The sequence below is a fragment of the Populus alba genome, chromosome 3 (genome assembly GCF_005239225.2).
Source record: "Populus alba chromosome 3, ASM523922v2, whole genome shotgun sequence".
Classification (NCBI taxonomy): Eukaryota; Viridiplantae; Streptophyta; class Magnoliopsida; order Malpighiales; family Salicaceae; genus Populus; species Populus alba.
Genome location: NC_133286.1, coordinates 3519115 through 3539421, shown reverse-complemented (window position 1 = coordinate 3539421; position 20307 = coordinate 3519115). Strand labels below are relative to the sequence as shown.

At 31.9% G+C, this 20307-nt stretch overlaps 1 protein-coding gene and 1 pseudogene across 4 annotated transcripts in view; one reads left to right on the top strand and one right to left on the bottom strand.

Moving 5' to 3' along the window:
- Nucleotides 1-8827, top strand: part of LOC118036290 (mediator of RNA polymerase II transcription subunit 15a-like) — a 40576-nt gene extending 31749 nt beyond the window's left edge. The window contains exons 1-4 of one of the 4 annotated variants that reach the window (XR_004685350.2): nucleotides 5603-5817; nucleotides 7690-7809; nucleotides 8431-8509; nucleotides 8604-8827. Coding sequence is in view for 1 of the 4 variants with exons in the window: in XM_073407827.1 (XP_073263928.1) it covers nucleotides 7698-7809; nucleotides 8431-8509; nucleotides 8604-8641 (229 nt within the window). In the remaining 3 variants the exon portion in view is untranslated. Of the gene's footprint in view, nucleotides 1-5602; nucleotides 5818-7689; nucleotides 7810-8430; nucleotides 8510-8603 lie in introns of those variants that run through there. The other 3 variants (XR_012169317.1, XR_012169316.1, XM_073407827.1) reach the window with 3 other exon arrangements.
- A 5874-nt stretch (nucleotides 8828-14701) lies between these two features.
- LOC118036295 (putative disease resistance protein RGA3) lies at nucleotides 14702-19025 on the bottom strand (annotated as a pseudogene).
- Between the last annotated feature and the right edge of the window lie 1282 nt (nucleotides 19026-20307).

Sequence of the window (20307 nt, the reverse complement as noted above, 5' to 3'; positions counted from 1 at the left end):
CTTGGAACATAGCCATAAATGAAGGGTTCTTCCAGTTCAAGAAAATTACTATTTGATGTCTATGTATTTTGATGTTGTATATTACTTGACCGACACTTGCTTATGTCATTATTTGTTTTTACTTTTTGCTAATGATTCCTTACATTTCTGATATTGGTGTGGTTTGTAAGTTCAGGGTTCTTGCTCGTTGCTACCAACTTCTCTATATTTTGCCTGGTCTGAAATCTTAGCCCAAAAAACCTATTCGCAAGCATGTAACCTACAATAATTTGTTAACTACATGCTACCTAATAAACTAATCATAGCTCCTAGAACATTCAGAATTCTATTATGCTTTTTGAGTTGTAAATTAGTCTCAATTACCTTTTCATCCATGTATATAATTCAGATAGCAATTCCTTTTATATAATTTATAATAATCCCCGAAATTATTCCTGGGCATTATTGATAGATAGTCCACGTATTCTTTACTATTTTCATCATAGCTATTTCTATAAAAACTGGATTAATGCACCGTTTATGGTATTAAAAACCAGCGAGAACAAGCTTTTCCCATGTATAAAATTTGGGTAAAAAATTGTATCTATTCAAAAATTAAGTTGTAAAATACTTAAACTAACAACTTCTAAATTTGTTGTCTAATTGTTACCCTGATACTTCTGTACCATTAAACAACCACTAAGCAATCATATTTTCATGATCTATACCACTAAGCTATTATATTTTATAACCTTTTTAATTAATCCGAAACATTTCTAAATATAATGTTTTTTTTATCTTGAAATAATAAAAAAACATAATGTTACCTCACTACAGCATTTAATAGTTTTATCCACATTAAAAATATTCAAATTAGTTTTGTTGGCATGTAATCTCACCAAACAATTTGCGTGGACTACATTGACTAGGAGTCAATTGTTGTCGTAATTGATGAGAAAGTAGATATACCACTTTCTCTTCCTTGTAGCACTACTGGCCAAGATTAGTAATTTCCTGGTGATTTCCTTATGCATACTGGTGGTCTTCCATAATTTTTTCCAAAGAATCCTCGTTAGACCGATTAGACACTCAGATAAAATTTATATCATGGTTTTTTACCAGATCAATTTAGATCAACCTAATTTCGTGTGTGACAAAATGACATTATATTTTTATATAAATATAAATATGAATCTCAAGCTCTTTTTATAATCTTAAGAGATAGTATATCAATAGTCAAACCATTATGCACCGAGATACAATCCACTATCTTTTCATCAATATATTTTTTAATAAAAAAATATTATTTATAAAGTTTTGATTCAAGCAATAGGTATTCATCATTAAAAGATATATATCTCTGTGGTGCATATATCTTGAAACAAGTTGAAAGATTTAGTCATGACAGGTTTAGGAGGAGTTTTCTCTTTTTTTATGTTAAATTAGGAAGAGATCAATGAGAAACTAAACTTGAAGATGGAATATATCATATGTTAACTTCTTGATCATAATACTCTAACATGATGGTCAATGCAAAAAAAAAAAAAAAGAGCGAAAACAAAGTAATTAAACAAGACAGACTTAGGATTCCACAGATAAATATAGTTACAAAACTTCTCTATTGAAACGATCAACAATAAGGCTAAGCTATGAGGTCAACACATTAAACACCCATTAGCTGGACACGTTCAAGAAAATTGCCGACAAGTTTCGAACTAACACAATTTTGGGCCAAGAATGCAAGAAGCAAACCACTTATTCCCCCACCAGCAACCCCAACAAATTCAGTACTCCCATGCTAAGATCTTCTGAAGTTGGAGAATTTGCGAAAATTAATACCTACAAAGCTTCAATACTCCGAAGCCTGCAAGAGAAATATCAAAGCAAAATAAGTAGCGTTAAACAACAGCCAATAAAAGGTATTTGTTTTGGTCATGATCAACCGAAAATTACTCACTTTTAGTTTGTAGATGATACACTCATCTTCAATTCATATGATTTTCCATCTCTTCAAAACATCAAAAGAACTATGTGATGTTTTGAGTTGATTTCTAGGCTGAAGGTTAATTTCCACAAGAGCTAAATCACTAGAACTATTGTTACTTCTTCAACTGCTAGCAATCTAATATGTAGGATGGAGGGGATGCCATTTAAGTATTTGGGCCTGCCTATTTGTGCATCTTCATCTCATGTGGAAAACTATTGTTAATAGAATCAATAGCAAGTTGGCTGCCTGGAAAGGGCGTCACTTATCTATTGGTGAGAGAGTGTGCTTGCTTAAATCAATTATAAATGATCTCCCTATCTACAACCTTTCTTTATTTCCTATCACATCCACTGTTGCTACCAAAATTGAGAAACATATCACATCTTTCTTTGGTTCGTTGGATTACCACCAAGGCTTAACAACAATAATGAGACAAAAAAGCATGTGAAAGGAAAAGAACTTAATCTTATAAGCCCAAATGATTTTGAGAATGAGCTTCATGAAGAGTTTGTTGTATTTGTTTTAGTGGCTAAGAAAGTTTTAGAGGAAGCACTTGAAGAAGTAAGTGCGGTTTTGAAAAAGTTTCAAGATGTTTTTCCTCTCAAGGTTCATAATTCCTTACCCTGTTATACTGACCTCGTGTTATATTGACCTGTTGGTTTCAAGCAAGAAACACACTTCAACATCATTATGCGTTATTGAATTCCTAATAGAGGCCCTCTTAGCAGACATACCCAACCCACAACTATTCCAGAATAAAATCTTCATTGATAAATGATTTTAAACCGTACCAAGTTATACTGCAAATTGGAATTACCGGGCTGCATTCCGATCAGCAATCTTCCTATATATCCAATTGGCAAGTTATGATATACCGAAATCTCAGTGCTGTTTTACATTTTATATAAGATATCAGTTTCATTCAAAAAATGATCAGAAAGAACAATAAAAATCCTCAAATTCTACATGTTTTCAATTTTGTACAGGTTAGTGTTTCATTTTTTTAATTAAAACGGTATGTTTTGATTTTGAAGCATCTCGGTGTACTGTTTCGGGATTATACACACACATACACACACAAGCATATATATATATATATATATATATATATATGCACACTCAATAAACATAATTTCAATTCAAATTTAAAGATAAACTAACTTGGAATTATGCAATTTAAATTCCAAACACAAGTAAAAAAGTGAGAATTGAACCAATATGACCTGATCAACTAGATGGGTCCAAAGACAACCTGAACGACTAGTAAGAATAGAGTTTGACTCAAAAACGTTTAAGATGACATTTAATATATATATATATATTGGGATGACAATATATTGGATCGACCCCAGATCAACTCAAGTTAATCTTCTAAATCTGTAATTCATGTTATAAGACCATAATAACTCTAAATAAAGCAAATCAAAACAAATTATAAAGCTTAATTTTAAATAAATCTATTTATTGAATGGTTAAATTGGAAAAAAAAAATTAATCTAAAAAAAAAGACACAAAAAATGACCTTTCAAAACAAAATTATAAAAAATGTCACCAGCAATCTCACAAGGCTTTTTTAAACTCGAATTGCCCTATAATTTCAACCTGAGATATAACAATATGTTAGAAAAATCTTTGTAAGATTTCAGTCTGATCCACCAATTGAATTGAGAGATATGATTGATATTGTAAAACTAGATAATATTTTTTTAGAAAAAAATAACATTATTTGGTCGGAATGGAACTGGAACATTCCAGCCAGAATTTTGGCAAAATTTATGGAACGGGCTAAGATTCTGAGCAAGATGAAATTTTTTCTAGTTTGTTTCATTTTTTAAATTAGAACAAGATATACTAGTCATTTCAAATGAAACAGAACAAAATTGACAACCTTGTATCATGATTGACTAGAGGTTTTTTTTTTTTTTTTTGTCTTTTTTTAATTGGAATTTTTTTGAAAATTTTTTCCAACATTGGGTTGATTTGTAATCAAGATTTATAATTTGTTTTGATATGTATTATATGAGGTTATCATGATCCCATGATATGTTAACATGTCAAATTCATGACTTGGGTCATGAGACCATGATAACCTCATAAAAGTATGTTGAAACAAATTACAAAGCATAATTCTCAATCAACCTAGTGTTTAAAGATGAAATTGAAAAAATATATGAAAAAATAACATAAAAAATGACTCAAGTCAACTTAGGACCTCTTAAATTTGTGATCCAGGTCATGAAATCTAAATAATCTTATAGAAAGCAAATTGAAAAAATAACTTGGTTCAACCCAGGTTACCCAGCCAAACCCGCAACTCAGGTCATAAAACTAGGATAATGCTATATAAAGTAAATAACAATAGATTTTAAAGCATAAATCCCAATTAACTGATTGTTGAAAAAAATTCAATAAAAAAAAGACACAATAAAATGACTCGAAATAACTCAAGTTAATCCGTAAAAATCACAAAGCCTAATTTTTAATTAATCTAATATTAAATAATAATAAAAAATTAATAAAAAAATAAATCTAATTCAACCAGATTAACCCACTAGACTGGTTGAATAACTAAGATGTTATGTCAAGAAACAATTTTGGAAAATTTCTTCGTATGTGTTGAATAACTAAGATACGAGTCTTGATCAAGGCAAGAACAAAGGCTCTCCAAGAAGATTGACCAAAAGGAGAGAAGGAAGGCTCGTTCTGCTACGCGCTGCCTCACTCTCAAAGAAGAAACAATTACCTGGTTCTGTATTCTTAGCACATAAAAACATGAGGGGATGAACAGCATGGTTGTTATAATGTTCACCTCATATAATTTTTTTTAAAATTTATAGCAAAACCTAATAAAAAAAATAATGAGCATTGTGTCCAGTATAAAACGTAAGGGGGTGAATAGTGCGGCTACACAGTGTTCACCCCACACAGTTTATATTATAAGTAATTACTTTTGTATTAGCGCTCCGCGACTGAATGGTTATTTTTTTTAAGTAAAAATAATAATAAGCAGGCTTTTACAATGCACTTTTTAATATATTTTTTTTTTCAATAACAAATAAAAAATGCCTATACATGTATTTAATAATTAGATTGATATTTGATAAATAAATAACTAAAATTAAGATATTGGATATTGGATATGGATCATTAGCTTAGTTGTGTTTAACAACTATGTTTCCTAGAGTTTTCTTTTTATTTTTTTTAATGAAACAACCATATTCTCTCATAAAAGGTCAAATCCAATACTGAACGAAAAAACTAGAAAAAATCAATAATAAAAAAAAAAAAGATAAGTCAAAACCGTATAAATACATTCTTCTCGTGAGATAATTGTGTACAAGAGAATGACCAATCCTTGTGATGCCCAAAGTGTATATCAAACATTTTATAACTTGCCATGTGCAACAAAATGCTGAGCTGTATATTAATTCTCATAGACGATGATACATAGTTGTTCTAACTAATTCTATACTTTTAAATATGTTTACAATTCAGTCCCTTCATTAATTTTTCGTTACCAAAATGCTGAGCAGTCAGCAATATTTCCTTAGTTTGTGCCGCTAACTTGACGGTAAAATGTGATTAAAGGATCAATTAATTTTTTAAATCAACTTGAGGAATTAATCTGTTTGTTTAACAAAAATAGAATTTAACTTATATGCGTGAGTGCGAGCGAGCGAGCGTTTACTCGTTAATTTTTTTAGAAGGAATCTGGAAAAGAATAAAGTCCTCTAGTTCACTTTGGTCCAACATTCCTCTCCTCTCCCCGCCCGAGCTCTCCCTCCCTCCCTCCCTCCCTCCCCCGCCTCTCGGAAACCGCCGCCGCCAAGAAGGCTTCAGATTTCTGCCAGGTGCTTCCTTTTCTATCATGTTTTTGTTTTTAAAATTTATGGGTGTTTTCATTTATTTTATTGTAATTATTATTCGGAGACAGAAATTCTATTTTAATAAGTAAATTTAAAAAAACAAATAATCGATCCGATGAAATCTCTGCTGGTGAACGCAATTCGATTTTAATAAGTAAATTAAAAAAATATATAATCGGATCCGATGAAATCGCTGCTCGTGAACGCAATTCAAAGAAACGCACAATCAGCCGATCCTAATATTTTGTTTTTCAATTTTTCCCCTTAATTTACATGATATTATCCGATTTTTTCTCACAGTTATTGTTGTAATAATCAAGCCGTGAATTCTTGAACCCAAATTTATTTTATTTTATTTTTTAGTTTTATTTTTAAGTGGAGAATAGAAATCAATTCAAATCTTTTAGGCTCGATCGATCATTTGTTAATCAGTTTATGCAGCAGCTGGAGTGGAAGGGATATTACTGCCGGAACGGCCGAAAAATGAGCTGTTTGGTTGATTCTTATTTTTTGGAATTTACTGAATTCTTCAAAATTATTGTGTTTTTAACAATAATACGATATCCTTGGGTTTCATAATTTGGAAAGAACTTTAAATTTAGCTCACACATGGAAAAAAGAAAGAAAGAAAAGAACTTTAAATTTTATAATTTGGTCATGTTAATGCTCGTCGTTTTCTTCATTTTCCTAGCTTAAAACATCCTAGACAATCTCTTTGGGATGGGTTATTGTTTGTGGCCTCTTCATGTTCTATTTGCTGGGGTATTTAGACTGCTGATATTCATCGGGGGATTGAAAAGCCTTGTTTTATGACTTTGTTTTGTTTTCTTCTTCTTTCTTTATTCTTTTGGGGATTAAACCATTTGTTTTGTATTCTCCTCTTTCTATTTACACTCCTTGCTCCCTACAACATTTATTCTTTCAGAAAAGTAAATACATACATAAATAACAACAGGAGGGGAGGGGGAGGGGGTTTGACAGTATGTATTTGCAGGCGAGTAAAAATTTCAAGGTTAATCTATTGCTGCATGAAGCTTGTTCTGCTTTAAATTTCAAGGTTAATCTATTGCTATGAGCATACTGTTTCAATTTAAAACTCGAGTTGCAAATGAACTTAAATGAATGGTGTTGGATTTGGGCCTTCTATTTGTTTTAACTTCTACAGGGTTGAAATGATAGTGATCTTAAAGTAGAAAAGCAGCAGACAAAAATCAATTAGCCACATTCGTGTATGGCTTCCTAGTTTCTCAGCATAAAGTTGAATGTTTTGTTGACCTCTCTACATTCAAAATCATATAGACAGCTACTGCTGGCACTTGCAGTAGCCAATGAACACTGTAGAGTATATATTGCAGCGTGAGATAAGGTTATCTCATTGCATTTTCATAAATTAAAGGGATTTCTCTTCTTTTCTTTGTCAATTATAGTGCATGTATAAGAGTTTTCTTACTCAGAGTAAATGCTATTGTAATGTTTTCACAGAGTTCCCCTGGTTTGCAACTAATTCACTTTTATATCTTGGAGCATAGCCATAAATGGAAGGTTCTTCCAAGTCAAGAAATTTAACCATGAAGCTCGTAACTAGAATTTTAGACAGAAGGGTGGCCAAGTGAACTCCTATACCCTGTACCTCTGGAATAATACGGGGAAAGGAAGTAAAAATAGATGCATGTATTCCGATGCCATTTATTACTTGACCGACACTTGGCTATATCATTATTTGTTTTGACTTTTTGCCAGTGATTCCGTTGTATGCATTTCTGATATTGGTGTGGTTTATGAGTTCACAATTCTTTCTCACTGCTGCTAACTTCTCTGTACCTGCCTTGGCGTTAAAAATTAAATGTAATGTCTTAGATGTGCAGAATAGAGATATTAAAGAGGCATCTTCCGTTTTCTGGTCAAGAGGGATTACAAGAACTCAAGAAAATTGCTTTACGGTTTGAGGAAAAGATTTATATTGCCGCCACCAGTCAGGTATTCGGCTAATGCTAAGTTCAATAATTTCGATATTCTCTAGACATGAATATACACATGCATAAGTGTGTGGATTTATGCATGTACACGTGTGTGTAGTGTGTCCGCACTTCCTCACTAGTCATTCTGTAGAAGTTCACATCTTTTCGTTAGTTCTCTTTACAGGTGTTTTATTTAGAGTGACCAAGGTCATTTTCAAGTACAAGGGAAGTGTGCAAAATGGAAATAACGAATCAATACATAAATAATTAAATAAAAAGAGAGGACATCGAAGTATATGTTAGGAATCTCGTAAGCTATATATATTAGGAATGGATAATCTGAATACGTTGGCTTTCCTAGTGTAAAACTAAGTCTATAGGATGATAAATGTAAGGTAGTAATTGATTCCTAATCTATGGGAATGACTGTAATGCACTTGTATAAATACATGATAGGATCAATAATACAATTCATTCCAGCAAATTATATTCTCTCCTCATAGTTTACAGTATATCCTCACAGACAATGCAAATACAGAAAGCCTAGCATATTAGTAAGAGCATATATCCCTCTCCCCCCTTCTCTTGTAACATGGACTGCTCAGAGATCTAATGTTTTGTTATTGATATCTAATTTCAGACTGATTATCTGCGTAAAATATCTCTGAAGATGCTTACAATGGAGACCGGGTCTCAAAATACCATACCCACTGGCAATGGTAATGCAGCCAAACATTGAATTTCTAAACATCCGTACCTTTTGTTTTATATTGCTATGTATATACCATGCTTTAATCAAAACATATAATGCAGGAATATCTGCAGATGGCCATTCCCAAAGCGAAAACTAATCTTCCCTAGAATTATAAAGTGCCATTACTACAGTGAGACACTGAGCAGTGAAATAGTGTTTTGTTTTGTTGGTGATAACTAGATCTTTTAAATCTTTTCCCTGTACTTTTGCATTATGCAATAATCTGGTCCCTTCATTAGTTTTTCGTCGGTCAAATGAAGAGCTGTCAGCAATATTTCCTCAATTTGTTCCACTAACTTGACGGTAAAATGTGACTAAAAACTCAATTAATTATTTAAAAAACTTGAGGGATTAATTTGTTTGTTTCACAAAAAACAGACACTGGTTAGATAAAATTTTACTCCATTTTTTATCATCATATTCATGAGTGTTTACTTGTAAATATTTTGGAAGGAACTGGATTATGTTTTGCGCAACATAAAAAAAGTAGTGGAGTAATCGGAATTTCCTCTCATCTTGACTTCTTATCTCTGTCACCTTCTTGAAAGTTATTCTAGCATGACGTGGTTAATATGATAAGTTTGAAGTTAATTTATATGACTGTTAAAAAAATATAATTTGATTTTAGTTTTTTTTAATATTAATACGGTGATATATTGGATTAATCAAGCTTTCATACCTTAATTTTTCAAAACCACAACATGAATAATGGATTCCATCTTGTATATGTTTTTTTAATTAGTTTTTATTTAATAATATGATAACAATAGTTGCTTGTAAAATCAAGCACTAATTAAATGTTAGGGTATTTATTTGAGACTACAATAACATTATAGAAAATAAACCGAAATGTGATCGGTTAAAGGATAAAACTAGAGAAAAGCCTAAAAGGACTCAATTGAAAAAAAAAAATAGAAGGTAGGGTCTAAAAACAAAGGAATAATGATATTGTTATTAAACTTAATCATGATCTCTTGACTTGATTTTTTGTCTAGCATAGGTTTAAAATTAATTCACAAGGGAGTTGTCTATATATGACCTAGTTAACTTGACATGCAAATTAAGGCAACCCAAATGACCAATAAAAGCATGGTTTGGATTTTAAGAAAAAAAAAATCAAGGTGATAATTTTTTTAATATTAAGATGATGATATACTAGATCAACTTGAGCTTCGTGGTTTAACTCATCAAATACACAGCCCAAATCATAAAACTCCATTAGGTTTAAAAACTATTTTTTATATAATAATATGATAACTAAAATAAACACTTATAATATTGAGATCTTAACAAATTTAATGATATTTGCTTGAGACTATGATAACTACATATAAAGAAATTAAAAATAAATTATGATGATTAATTTAAAATCAACAAAATATTAAAGTGAAATATTTGGAAGGAAAAAGGGGGCAAAAATCACTCAATCAAAAGAAGAAAAAATTAGAAGATAGAATTTTATTTTATTTTTTTTAAAGGGGAAGATATGAATAGTGAAGTAGGAGGGAAAAACCTAACTTTTTTAGTATAATAAATAATTTTTAATTAAATTAAAATCTTTATCTCATACAATTAGACCCAAAAGGAGTTAAATAAAAAAGGGAAGAAAATTTCTAAAGACCGATTTGTAAAAAAATGAAAGGAAATGAATGAAAAGACACCAAATCAAGAAGCGAAAAAATATAAAGACCAATTTAAAAAAAACAAAAAAAATATAAAGAGTGAAGGAAGTAGAGAAGCATAATTAACTTTTTTTAGTATAGTAGTTTATTTCTAATTAAATTGAAAACTTTATCTCATATAATTAGGCCAAAAAAGAATTAAACAAAAAAATAAGGACTAATTTGTAAAAAAAAAAAAGGAACCAAATCAAAAAGAAAAAAAATAACTAATTAAAAAAAAAATGCTTCACTATTCATATAAAAATGAAACAACACTATAATATCCAATTAGACAGGTGACCTACATTACGGGCTATCCTAATTGTTTTAAAGCAAAAAAAAAAAACGTTTTGACATTGTCATATGTGAGAAAAATATTTAAAAAAAAAAACATATATGTGTACAAGAGAGGAGAGATTTGGTTTGAGAATGCATGTTAAAAATCTAAACATGAACTAAAACAAAGTGGAATTAAAAAAAAAGTAAACAAAAAACATAAAAGAGATCATTGATTCATTATAGATTATGAGGTAAAACACTATGAATTAACATAATATATTTACTTTTTACCGTTCTCCACACAAAACAATTGCTTTGCTAACAGGGTAAAGTTGTCTTTTTCAATGGATCTAAAGGTTATTTATAAATTGATTGGGGATAATTTAGTAGGGTTACTCATATTTTGCATTTTAAAACTACATCATTGCCCTTGTAAGCAAAAAAAAAAACAACTTGCCTTTTGCTTAAGGTCCATTTTCTCTTTTCTATATTATTTGCACAGTTAAATAATGTCAATACCCCTGAGAGTTAAAAAATATTGACCTTGACATGAGGCATTTTTTAGTCTTTTTCATGTTTTGTATACTGTAAAATGATAAAGTTAACCTTAGAATAAAAAAATCTAAAGTTGAAATGGGATGGTGTTTTCATCTTTGAAATATAGCTTTTTTTTGTAATATTTAGATCCTCTTAGGGGCAATTTAGTAATTTAAAGTATTGAAATATTAATAAATCAATAAAAAAAGCTAACATGTGCGTAACACGTGTCAGCATGTAATAGTCCACCACATCATTCAAGAGGCGTGTGATAGTCCAACGTGTAATGTGAAAGTGTAGTTGATGGCGTGACGTGTTGTTATATTTGTAGTGGTTCGACGGTGATAGAGTTTTTTTCTCCTCCCCCTCTCTCTTGGGCTTTAATATTCACGCTAAGCCTTTAAAATTTTAATTGTATCCTTCAGATTGTATTTATATTAAGTTTGATTCTTATTATTTTGATTTCTATTTATTTTGATTTTGATGCTTTTTGAAGAAAATGTTTTTCAATTTAATCCCTCAACATTTTATTTCATTTAATTTTTGTGTTAAAATTGGTTTCCATTCTTTTTATTACTGTTTTTTGTCATTTTTTTTTATTTTATCCTTCAACATTTTATTTTATTTGCAATTTTGGTTCTTATTTTTTTTATTGCTCTTTTGTTTATCATTTTCTTCATTTATTTTGTTTTTCAATTTAATCCCTCACTATTTTCTTTCAAAGATTTTCTGTATAAGAATATGTCCTCATTGTTTGGATTTTTAGTTTTTTATGATTGATAATTTTGCTTCATTATCTTTTGTTGTCTTTAATCTATAAGTAATCCCAATCTTATAACTCACTCTACTAATTTTGAATATCAACTCGTTAATTTTAAGTTTGGTATTTTTTTAAGTTCTTTTTGAAATTTTTTTTTATTTTTTATCATCAACCTTGAGTTACTGGGCTTTAAACTTTGTTATTTGTTTTGTTTTTTTTAAGGTTATTTCTATTTTATATCCCAGGTTGTGGATAAATTAAGTTAACCTAGGTTGATTCAATTTTTTTTTAATTGATTTTTTTAATCTTATCATTTGGCATTACATTATTAGCGTTTGAGTTTTATGAATTTTGTCACTTTTATCTTAGGGGTTTTTTTTCATCTTTTTGTTATTGATTAACTTTGGTCTTGACTTTTGGCAATGTTTGGATAAAAACATGACTGCCGTAATGAATTTATAGACTTGCAGACTATAAATTATTTCAGTTTCTCTAATCACAGTGGCTATTATCCAACCAATAATCTTGGCAGTTCAATAGAGAACAATAATAGCATGAAAAAGTAGCATGATCTGTCAAATATGCAAGAGTTCATTGCAAAAAGAGAAATTAATGAACATCTAACAAGCAATGTTCAAGCCATCTAAAGCAGACAATGCAAGTTTCTGTTTTTTTTTTCCTACTAATTCCAGACTAAGATAATCAGGCCTAATCTATTGTTCTAGCAAACAATGCTCAAGCCATCTAAAGCAGACAATGCAAGTTCCTTTTCTTTTTTTCCTGCCAATTTCAGACCAAGATAATCAAACCCAATATGTTGTTCTAGCGAACAATGCTCAAGCCATCTAAAGCAGACAATGCAAGTTCCTTTTCTTTTTTTCCTGCCAATTTCAGACCAAGATAATCAAACCCAATATGTTGTTCTAGCGAACAATGCTCAAGCCATCTAAAGTAGAGAATGTAAGTTTCTTTCTCTTTTTTTTTTTTCATGTCAATTCCAGACCAAGATAATTAGACCCAATCTATTGCTGTGAATTACAACGAAAAGGAAAAAGACAATAAAAGCTATCATCAATAAACATAAGCAACCAAAGTGCAAGCCACTCAAATTGTTAATGGAAGTTGGAAAAGCAAATCTAGTATCTCATTGCTTCCTTATGAACTCCAGGCTAAAAGTAACAGTTGAACCAATGTCTTCTGAACATAAGATTTAAAGTAGCTGGTGGAAAATTTTCTTTTCAGCATCATAAGAAGTAGAAGAATTGAAACGTAAACAACAAATGCTAAGGCAAATTGAGAGGGAGAAGAATGAACAATGGAATGAAAAGTAACTCTTAAACGAAAGATCAATCATCATATTTTAGACAAAGCCATAGTAAGAAAGCTAAGCATGCCAAAGTTCTTTAATATGTATGTGTGAGAAAAAAAGGGCGATGTTCATGTAATTGTAACCTAAGTTGTTGATTCCAAGAGTACATTTGAGAGCTTCATCTAGAAATAAAATTAACATGGAATGTTAAAAACAATCAGTTGAGAAATGAAAGACGCAATGCATGGCTAAACCAATGGAAGCTAAAAAGCTAATGATGTCCCTAGTAATTAAGCAATTGTTGCCGCAATGACATATGCCTAATTAGAGATAGATTTGAATTTACATATTAGTATTATCATATATTTTGTATTGTCGTTTAAAAATAAATATTTTCCTTATATGGAGTTAAGTGTTTTTAATTTTATCATGTAAAATTTATATATTTTTTCAAAATTAATACAATATACAGTTAAACATCTATAAATTAATATCATTGAGACCATGAGATTTATTAATTAATCAAAGATATTATTAATACAATATATACTTATACATTAATCAATAAAAAAAATTATTTTTTCAAAAACATTGAACTTAATACATATATTGTGTATTCTGATTATACAAATATTATCTAATCATTAAATTATGAATTTTCATAATTCTATATATTTATTTAAATAAAACAAGTTCAAGAATTAATGTAATCAATCTTGTTAATTAATGAAAGTCATGTATGTATCTATTTTTGCAAATTGGATGCATACTTATTGAATATTAAGTCAAGCAAAAAATCTATAAAAAAGAATATAAAAGTGAGCCAAACAACAATATTAAAAACGAATAAGAGGTAGAATATCCATTAACTAATACCAAAGGACACAAAATCACAAAAATTCATGAAACTACATAAGGCTCTCTATAAGGGGGTTTGTTCAATACCAAGAAATTAAACATTTAAAAAAAAAACTAAATGAATTGTTTAAAAAGTTAAAAGAAAATAAATGCACTTTTGTCCACAGCAACAACAACTATAATAAAATGCTGGGCTGTAGAATAGAGATGATTAGAGTAAGCGTTTAACATTGAGAGAAAGAAGCCTACAAAGCACCCATTAAGGAAATTAAAGAGAAAATTAAGGGAAAGAAATGTAGATTAATTGATACAGAGGCTCGCCTTGTTCCAGACCAGCGCGAGACTGTAGAGAAGAATCCAGACGAACCAAGAGCAAAAAATGCTGTAGAGATAATCATGATAGAGACAAATTCATCCACGAATAATAGACACTAGTTATATAAATTTTACTCAAATTTCTTTCAATATTTCCTCAATTTGTTCCACTAACTTGACGTAAAATGTGATTAAAGAATCAATTAATTATTTAAAAAACTTGAGGGATTAATTTGTTTGTTTCACAAAAAACAGACACTAGTTATATAAATTTCACTCAAATTTTTTATCATCATATGCGTGAATGAAATTAGAAGAATTAATAAGTTTGCGGACTTAATTAAACTTTGATTTAATTAATTAAATAAATTCTGGATTTAATTGAAATTAATCCAAGGGTAAAATTAAAAATTTATTTGATTAAGGGGCCCAATTGATATTTTTTTTATGAGAGGGATATTTTTTTTTTAAAAAACCAGACTGCTTCATAGTTTCTGCAGTCTTCACAAGATGAGTGCTATCCATTTTCAAGTAATGCAGCAAAGCATGTATGATAAGTAGTATATATAAACTATGAATGTACAGTAAGTATATTCAACGAATGCAATAAAAAAAAATTATTCAACGAAAATGAAGTGAATGAAAATTAGTGCACAAATCAAGTGTTCAGCGGTTCAAATATGAGCCATAGTGAGTTGGAGACTTGGATTATCGACGTTTAGTTTCCACTATCCTTGAGTTATTATTAAATTCTCCTCCACTGCATACAAAGTAACATAAAAATTTAATCCCTACTTACCTGTACACGTGTACCCTCTACGATGATTGATGGGATATGAGAAATCTTAGGCCACTCGGAGCCATTCTCCTTTCTACAATTTTCTGATAAAAGTGGGCATTCTGAAATCCCCAATTCCTTTAATTTGGATTGGCGTTGAATGGCTGTTGAGCTTGGCATATACTTGAGATTCTTGCAATCCCAAATCCAGAGAGATCGAAGAGAAGAAAGGTTGGCCAGCCATTCTGGCAATGCTTCCTCAAATTCCTGTCCCTTGAAATCACATATCCACAGTGACTCAAGGGCAGTGAGGTGTTGTAGTTCGTGTGGTACACTCTTCAGTTTATCCCATCCCCGTATCCATAGTCTTTCAAGGGACCCACTCAAGTTGAGGTGTTGGATTGAGTTTAAAACTCCGGCAGGAAAAGCCTCCAGCTTCTCTGAGTAGCCACCGATGCTCAATTCCTTCAGTTGGGTGAAGCCGCCTAAGCAATCCTCCTCTGGGAAATGACTCAAACTCCGACACCCACTGATCTCTAAAAGAACAAGAGAAGGTAATTGTCGTAAAGCATGCCAATCAAAACTTTTGAGCTGATCACAACCTCTAATCACTAATCTTCGAAGCGAAGACAATTCTTGCAAATCACTGATGTGGATAAGCTCTTTGCAATACTCTATCCGCAATTCCTCTAGAGATGCGCAACATTGTAGTCCGCTTGGAAGAGCTCCCATTTTACATCTATAAATAAACAAGTTCTTCAAAGAATATTTCAATTCTCGGAAATCACCAGGAATGGAGATCAACTCAGGGCAGTTCCATATGATCAATTCCACCAGAGCTGTGGAGTGTTGTACGCTTGGAATGGATCCTAGCTTCTCACAATTAATTATCATCAAAATTCTAAGAGATGTGAAGCCATGAAATTCACCACATAAATATCTCAGTTCATCACATTTTCGAATTACAAAGTGTACAAGAGATGAAGGGTGACATATCAGAATGCTTTTCAACATGCCACACCCCTCAATGCACAAGTTTTCAAGACAAGGGAAACTTGATCACCTTCTCCACCTGGTACCATCCATTCTTCAAGACCATCCATACTGGATAGAGTGAGTTCTTTCAGTGCTGGAAACAGCACTGCTGCCCTGCCACTACTACTATAGAACTCATTGCCTATACATTTCACACTAGGCATTCCAGTTATGTGAAGAATCTTAAGGCGAGGAAGACATCCAAGTGTTGGGAGTTGTCTGCTCTTGCTGCAACCGTTCAATGTTAGGACCGTCAGATTATTGAGTTCCAATGTAGACATCCATGATGGGAAATATTCACCACAGTAGCCCTTAATTGTCAAGCTTCTTATGTCTGGGTGAGGTTGCAGGCCTTCCAGCGCATCCTCTCTGTTAACACTATTGTTACCATTATCACTCCATTCAAACACCAATTTGTTCATTCTTTTTTTCACACAGTTTTTGCCTTCTCAGCTTCTTCTTTGTCTCTAACTTGCTCAAGCTTGCATATCTTCAATGCTCCTCTTAGTTCATTCAAACATCCCAGCTCTTCTACCATATGATTTGGACCCACAACAAAAAAAGGCAGAGTTTGAATGCGTGTTAAGAGTCTCACCTCAGCTGGCACTAGCTTTGGATCATCAAAATGAAGATGTCGCAAGCTGACTAAATTTCTCATTTTCTTGGGAAGCTTTTCTAGTGACTTGCAATCAGTAAATCTTAATGTTTCTAAAAGGTAGAGCTTGGTGATGGATTCTGGCAATATTTTAATAGCAGTATCGGAGACATCAAGATATCTCAAATGTCTCAGCTTGCAAATTGAATCTGGTAACTCTGTGATATCAGACCGTCGCAATTTGAGAGTTCTCAACCTGTTGAATTTCCAAGACCCATTTAATACATCAACCATTGAGAAAACATTATGCAATTTTGTAGCATAACCCGCTTTTAATGCTGACTCAACATCTCCACATGAAATGAGATTGAGATGACGAATATGAGATGCGCCATCTACAGCTGAATCCGCCTCCAATGCAAGGTCATGCACAAGATCATGCATCTTGCAACTTGTTACGATCTCATACTCATTCCTTTCAACATCTTGGAAAAAGGAATTTGCAAGCAAGTCATTGAAACACTTGCTGCCTTCGTCTTCCATCCTCCCATTTGATGGCCTTGCAAAACCTTCAGCCATCCAAAGTTGAATTAGCTCTTCCCTTTCAATTTCAAAATCTTTAGGAAAAATGGAACAGTATGCAAAACATTTTTTCAATGTTGGCGATGACAAGTAATCGAAACTTAATCTCAATACGCGGAAAGCTTTATTTCCATCATGAGAATCCCAAATTCTACTGTTTAGAATTGACTTCCACTCCTGAGTCTCCTTTTGCCGCAACGTTCCTCCCAAAACAGTAGCAAGCAACGGAAGCCCTCCACATTTCTTTGCAATATCTTTTCCAATAACCTCCAAGTCTGAAGCTATTGTTTCTCGTCCACCCCTACTCACTTTTTGCTTGATAATGGACCAACATTGATCACCTGATAGTCTCCCTGGTTCATGCTGAATCCCAGGAGAAGTCTCCATCATGTCTGCTACTTTCTTACTGCGGGTTGTAACAACAACAGCATTCCCATTCTTGCTGTTAATTTTTAACAGTTGCTCCTTCAAATCATCCCACTATCTTGGTCTTCATTCCACACATCATCAAGAACAAGAAAAAATGTCTTCTTTTCCAGCTTTTTCTTAAGGTTTTCCATAATTGCATTTAGGTTGCTCAACCCACCCGTATTTTTGTCAATCATTTGCAACATTGCTCCTAAAATCTTCACTTTATTAAAATCATTAGAAACGCAAACCCATAGAGGCACATCAAAATGTTTTCTCTCCCTCACTGCTTCACAAAGCTTGTTTGCTACAGTAGTCTTTCCAAGGCCAACCATCCCCACTATAGGGACAACCGAAAGGACATGGTGTTCGGTCAAGCTAGTCAGCATATCCATAACTACAGAGACATCATCCTTCCTTCCTACAATTTCTGAGCTGTCAAGGAAGGAATCTGTCTCTCGATCTGGACCCCAACTAACTTCTTGAGCACTATCTACAGGTAGAGATGTCAATCCAAGCCCAAATCCGGATGCATCTTTCCGGATTTCATCCAGGGCTTCATTGATCTTCTTAACTTTTTGACCCATAATCAAACGGAATGCAATGGGGTTGTGGAGTGAAAAGCAGTCACGTACCTTTCCCTTCTTTTGTTCTTTGCGGAGAATCTCATACGCAAACTCGTCTAGAACATCTTCAGCATCATAAGCTACAACCTGTAGGTTCTGCAGCCAACGCTTCACAGACTCCTCTGTTACTGCCCTTCTGGCTGCGTCTTGGAGCACATCTTTGATCATGGTCAAGGACTGGTTGAACTTTCGCAGCTTGCCCTCCAATCCCCAAGCAAGTCTGATCCCTTCAGCAGCAATGGAACTCAGCCTTTTCAAAGTCTCCTCCATGGCAAACGTAAGAAGAAGCTCTGCTGCCATTTTTTATTTTTTTTTGGGGAATCAAAGAAGATATTTTGAGCACAAAAGAGAGAGAAGTATGGTGTGAAATAATAAAAGATGAAACGAAGAGTGTTTTGAAATGATGAGATACATTCAATTTTAGAGCATAGTTGCATGAGGGTCCCTTCCTCCCCAATTGATTTAAAGTGGATACAGTTCAAATTTCATATCTTTACAAGGGAAGTTGTAAGAGGGATGGTTGGATCAAGCATTGTAGTCAAAGCATTGTAGTCAAAGCATCTACAAAAGGTACTCCAGCAAAAGCAAATTTAAAAACAAATCAGGCCTCATATTAAGGACGGAGCCGATAAGCAACCCCCCTGCATTCCTTCCTTCAATACACAGTTTTTCCTTTGGACAGAACCTCTGTTCTATTGAATACTCAGCACAAGCAATAATATCTGTGAAAGTATTCTTTTTCTTTAAGGTAACAAAGCCCTTGGAGGCTTAGAAGGAGATATAAATGAAAAAACTTGATATATATATATATATATATATATAAGGAAAGAGGGATCTGAAAATTGAGGGTGATTGACAGCTGGAGAGAAGAAAAGGGAAAGAAGAAAAAAGAGAAAAAAGGGAAAGATAAAAGGAAGGAAAAGAGAGTTAAAGAAAATAACTATAAAGGTAAAATTTAGGTTTTGATATATATAAATATTTTTTTTTAGCTTTAAATTTTTGTTTTGTTGAATATTAGTGTTTTGAAGATTTTGTTTTTAGTTCATTGATAAATTAATTTGAATGTTATGAGTTGTTTGTTATGAGTAATTAATTATATAGTTGATTTTGGAAGATTTTAGGTAAAAATAATGATTTTGAGTTATGATTTGTTTAAATGATGAATTTGAGTTAAAAATCTTGATATGACAGTAGGTGATCTGTGAAAATTCTGGTTTGAGGTCGAACATGACAAACTTTTAGTTTGGTCCCTTAATTTGTAAAAATTATAGTTTAGTCCCCAAACTTTGAAAACATTACAGATTGATCCTTGGAGCATAGTCCAACATTCTAGACAGAATTAAAGATGAATTATGGGCAGAATTTCAGTATAGTTATGAATTTATGACATTTTCAATTTGGTCCTCCTCTTTGGAAAAATTACAATTTGACCCTAAAATTTTGATAAAATTTCAGAATGGTCCCTGGAGCATAATTAGAGATTCTGGACAGAATTGAAGATGAATTTCCAGCATAGTTATGAATTTATGACATTTTTAGTTTGGTCCTTTAATTTGACAAAATTGCAATTTGACCCATAAAATATGATAAAATTCCAGATTGGTCCCTAGCTGTAATATTAATTTGTTCATCTTGGTTTGATGAATAATTGAGTGTTATTTAGTGAATTATCATCAAGTCTTATTTTTTTTTTCTTATGAATTAGATTTCAAAAAAACCATTTAATTTTTGGGTTTTGGAAAAAAATTATCAGTTTAGTTCAAAAACATAAAAGGTTATAGAATATGCTTTTAGTTAAGTGTGTTAAATAAATTATACATTTTTTATTTTTATAAAAATCAAGAATCTTTGAGCAGCTTGGAGGACTTGGATTTAAACAGCAACAATATTAAGAAATTGGTAACCTAGGAGGTAAGTAGCACATTCACATCAAGATAGACGAGAATTTCTTCAGCTAAGTAATTGGTATAGCAACTTCACTTTCAGGGATTATTCTGTATGTTCAACTGTTTTTATTCAT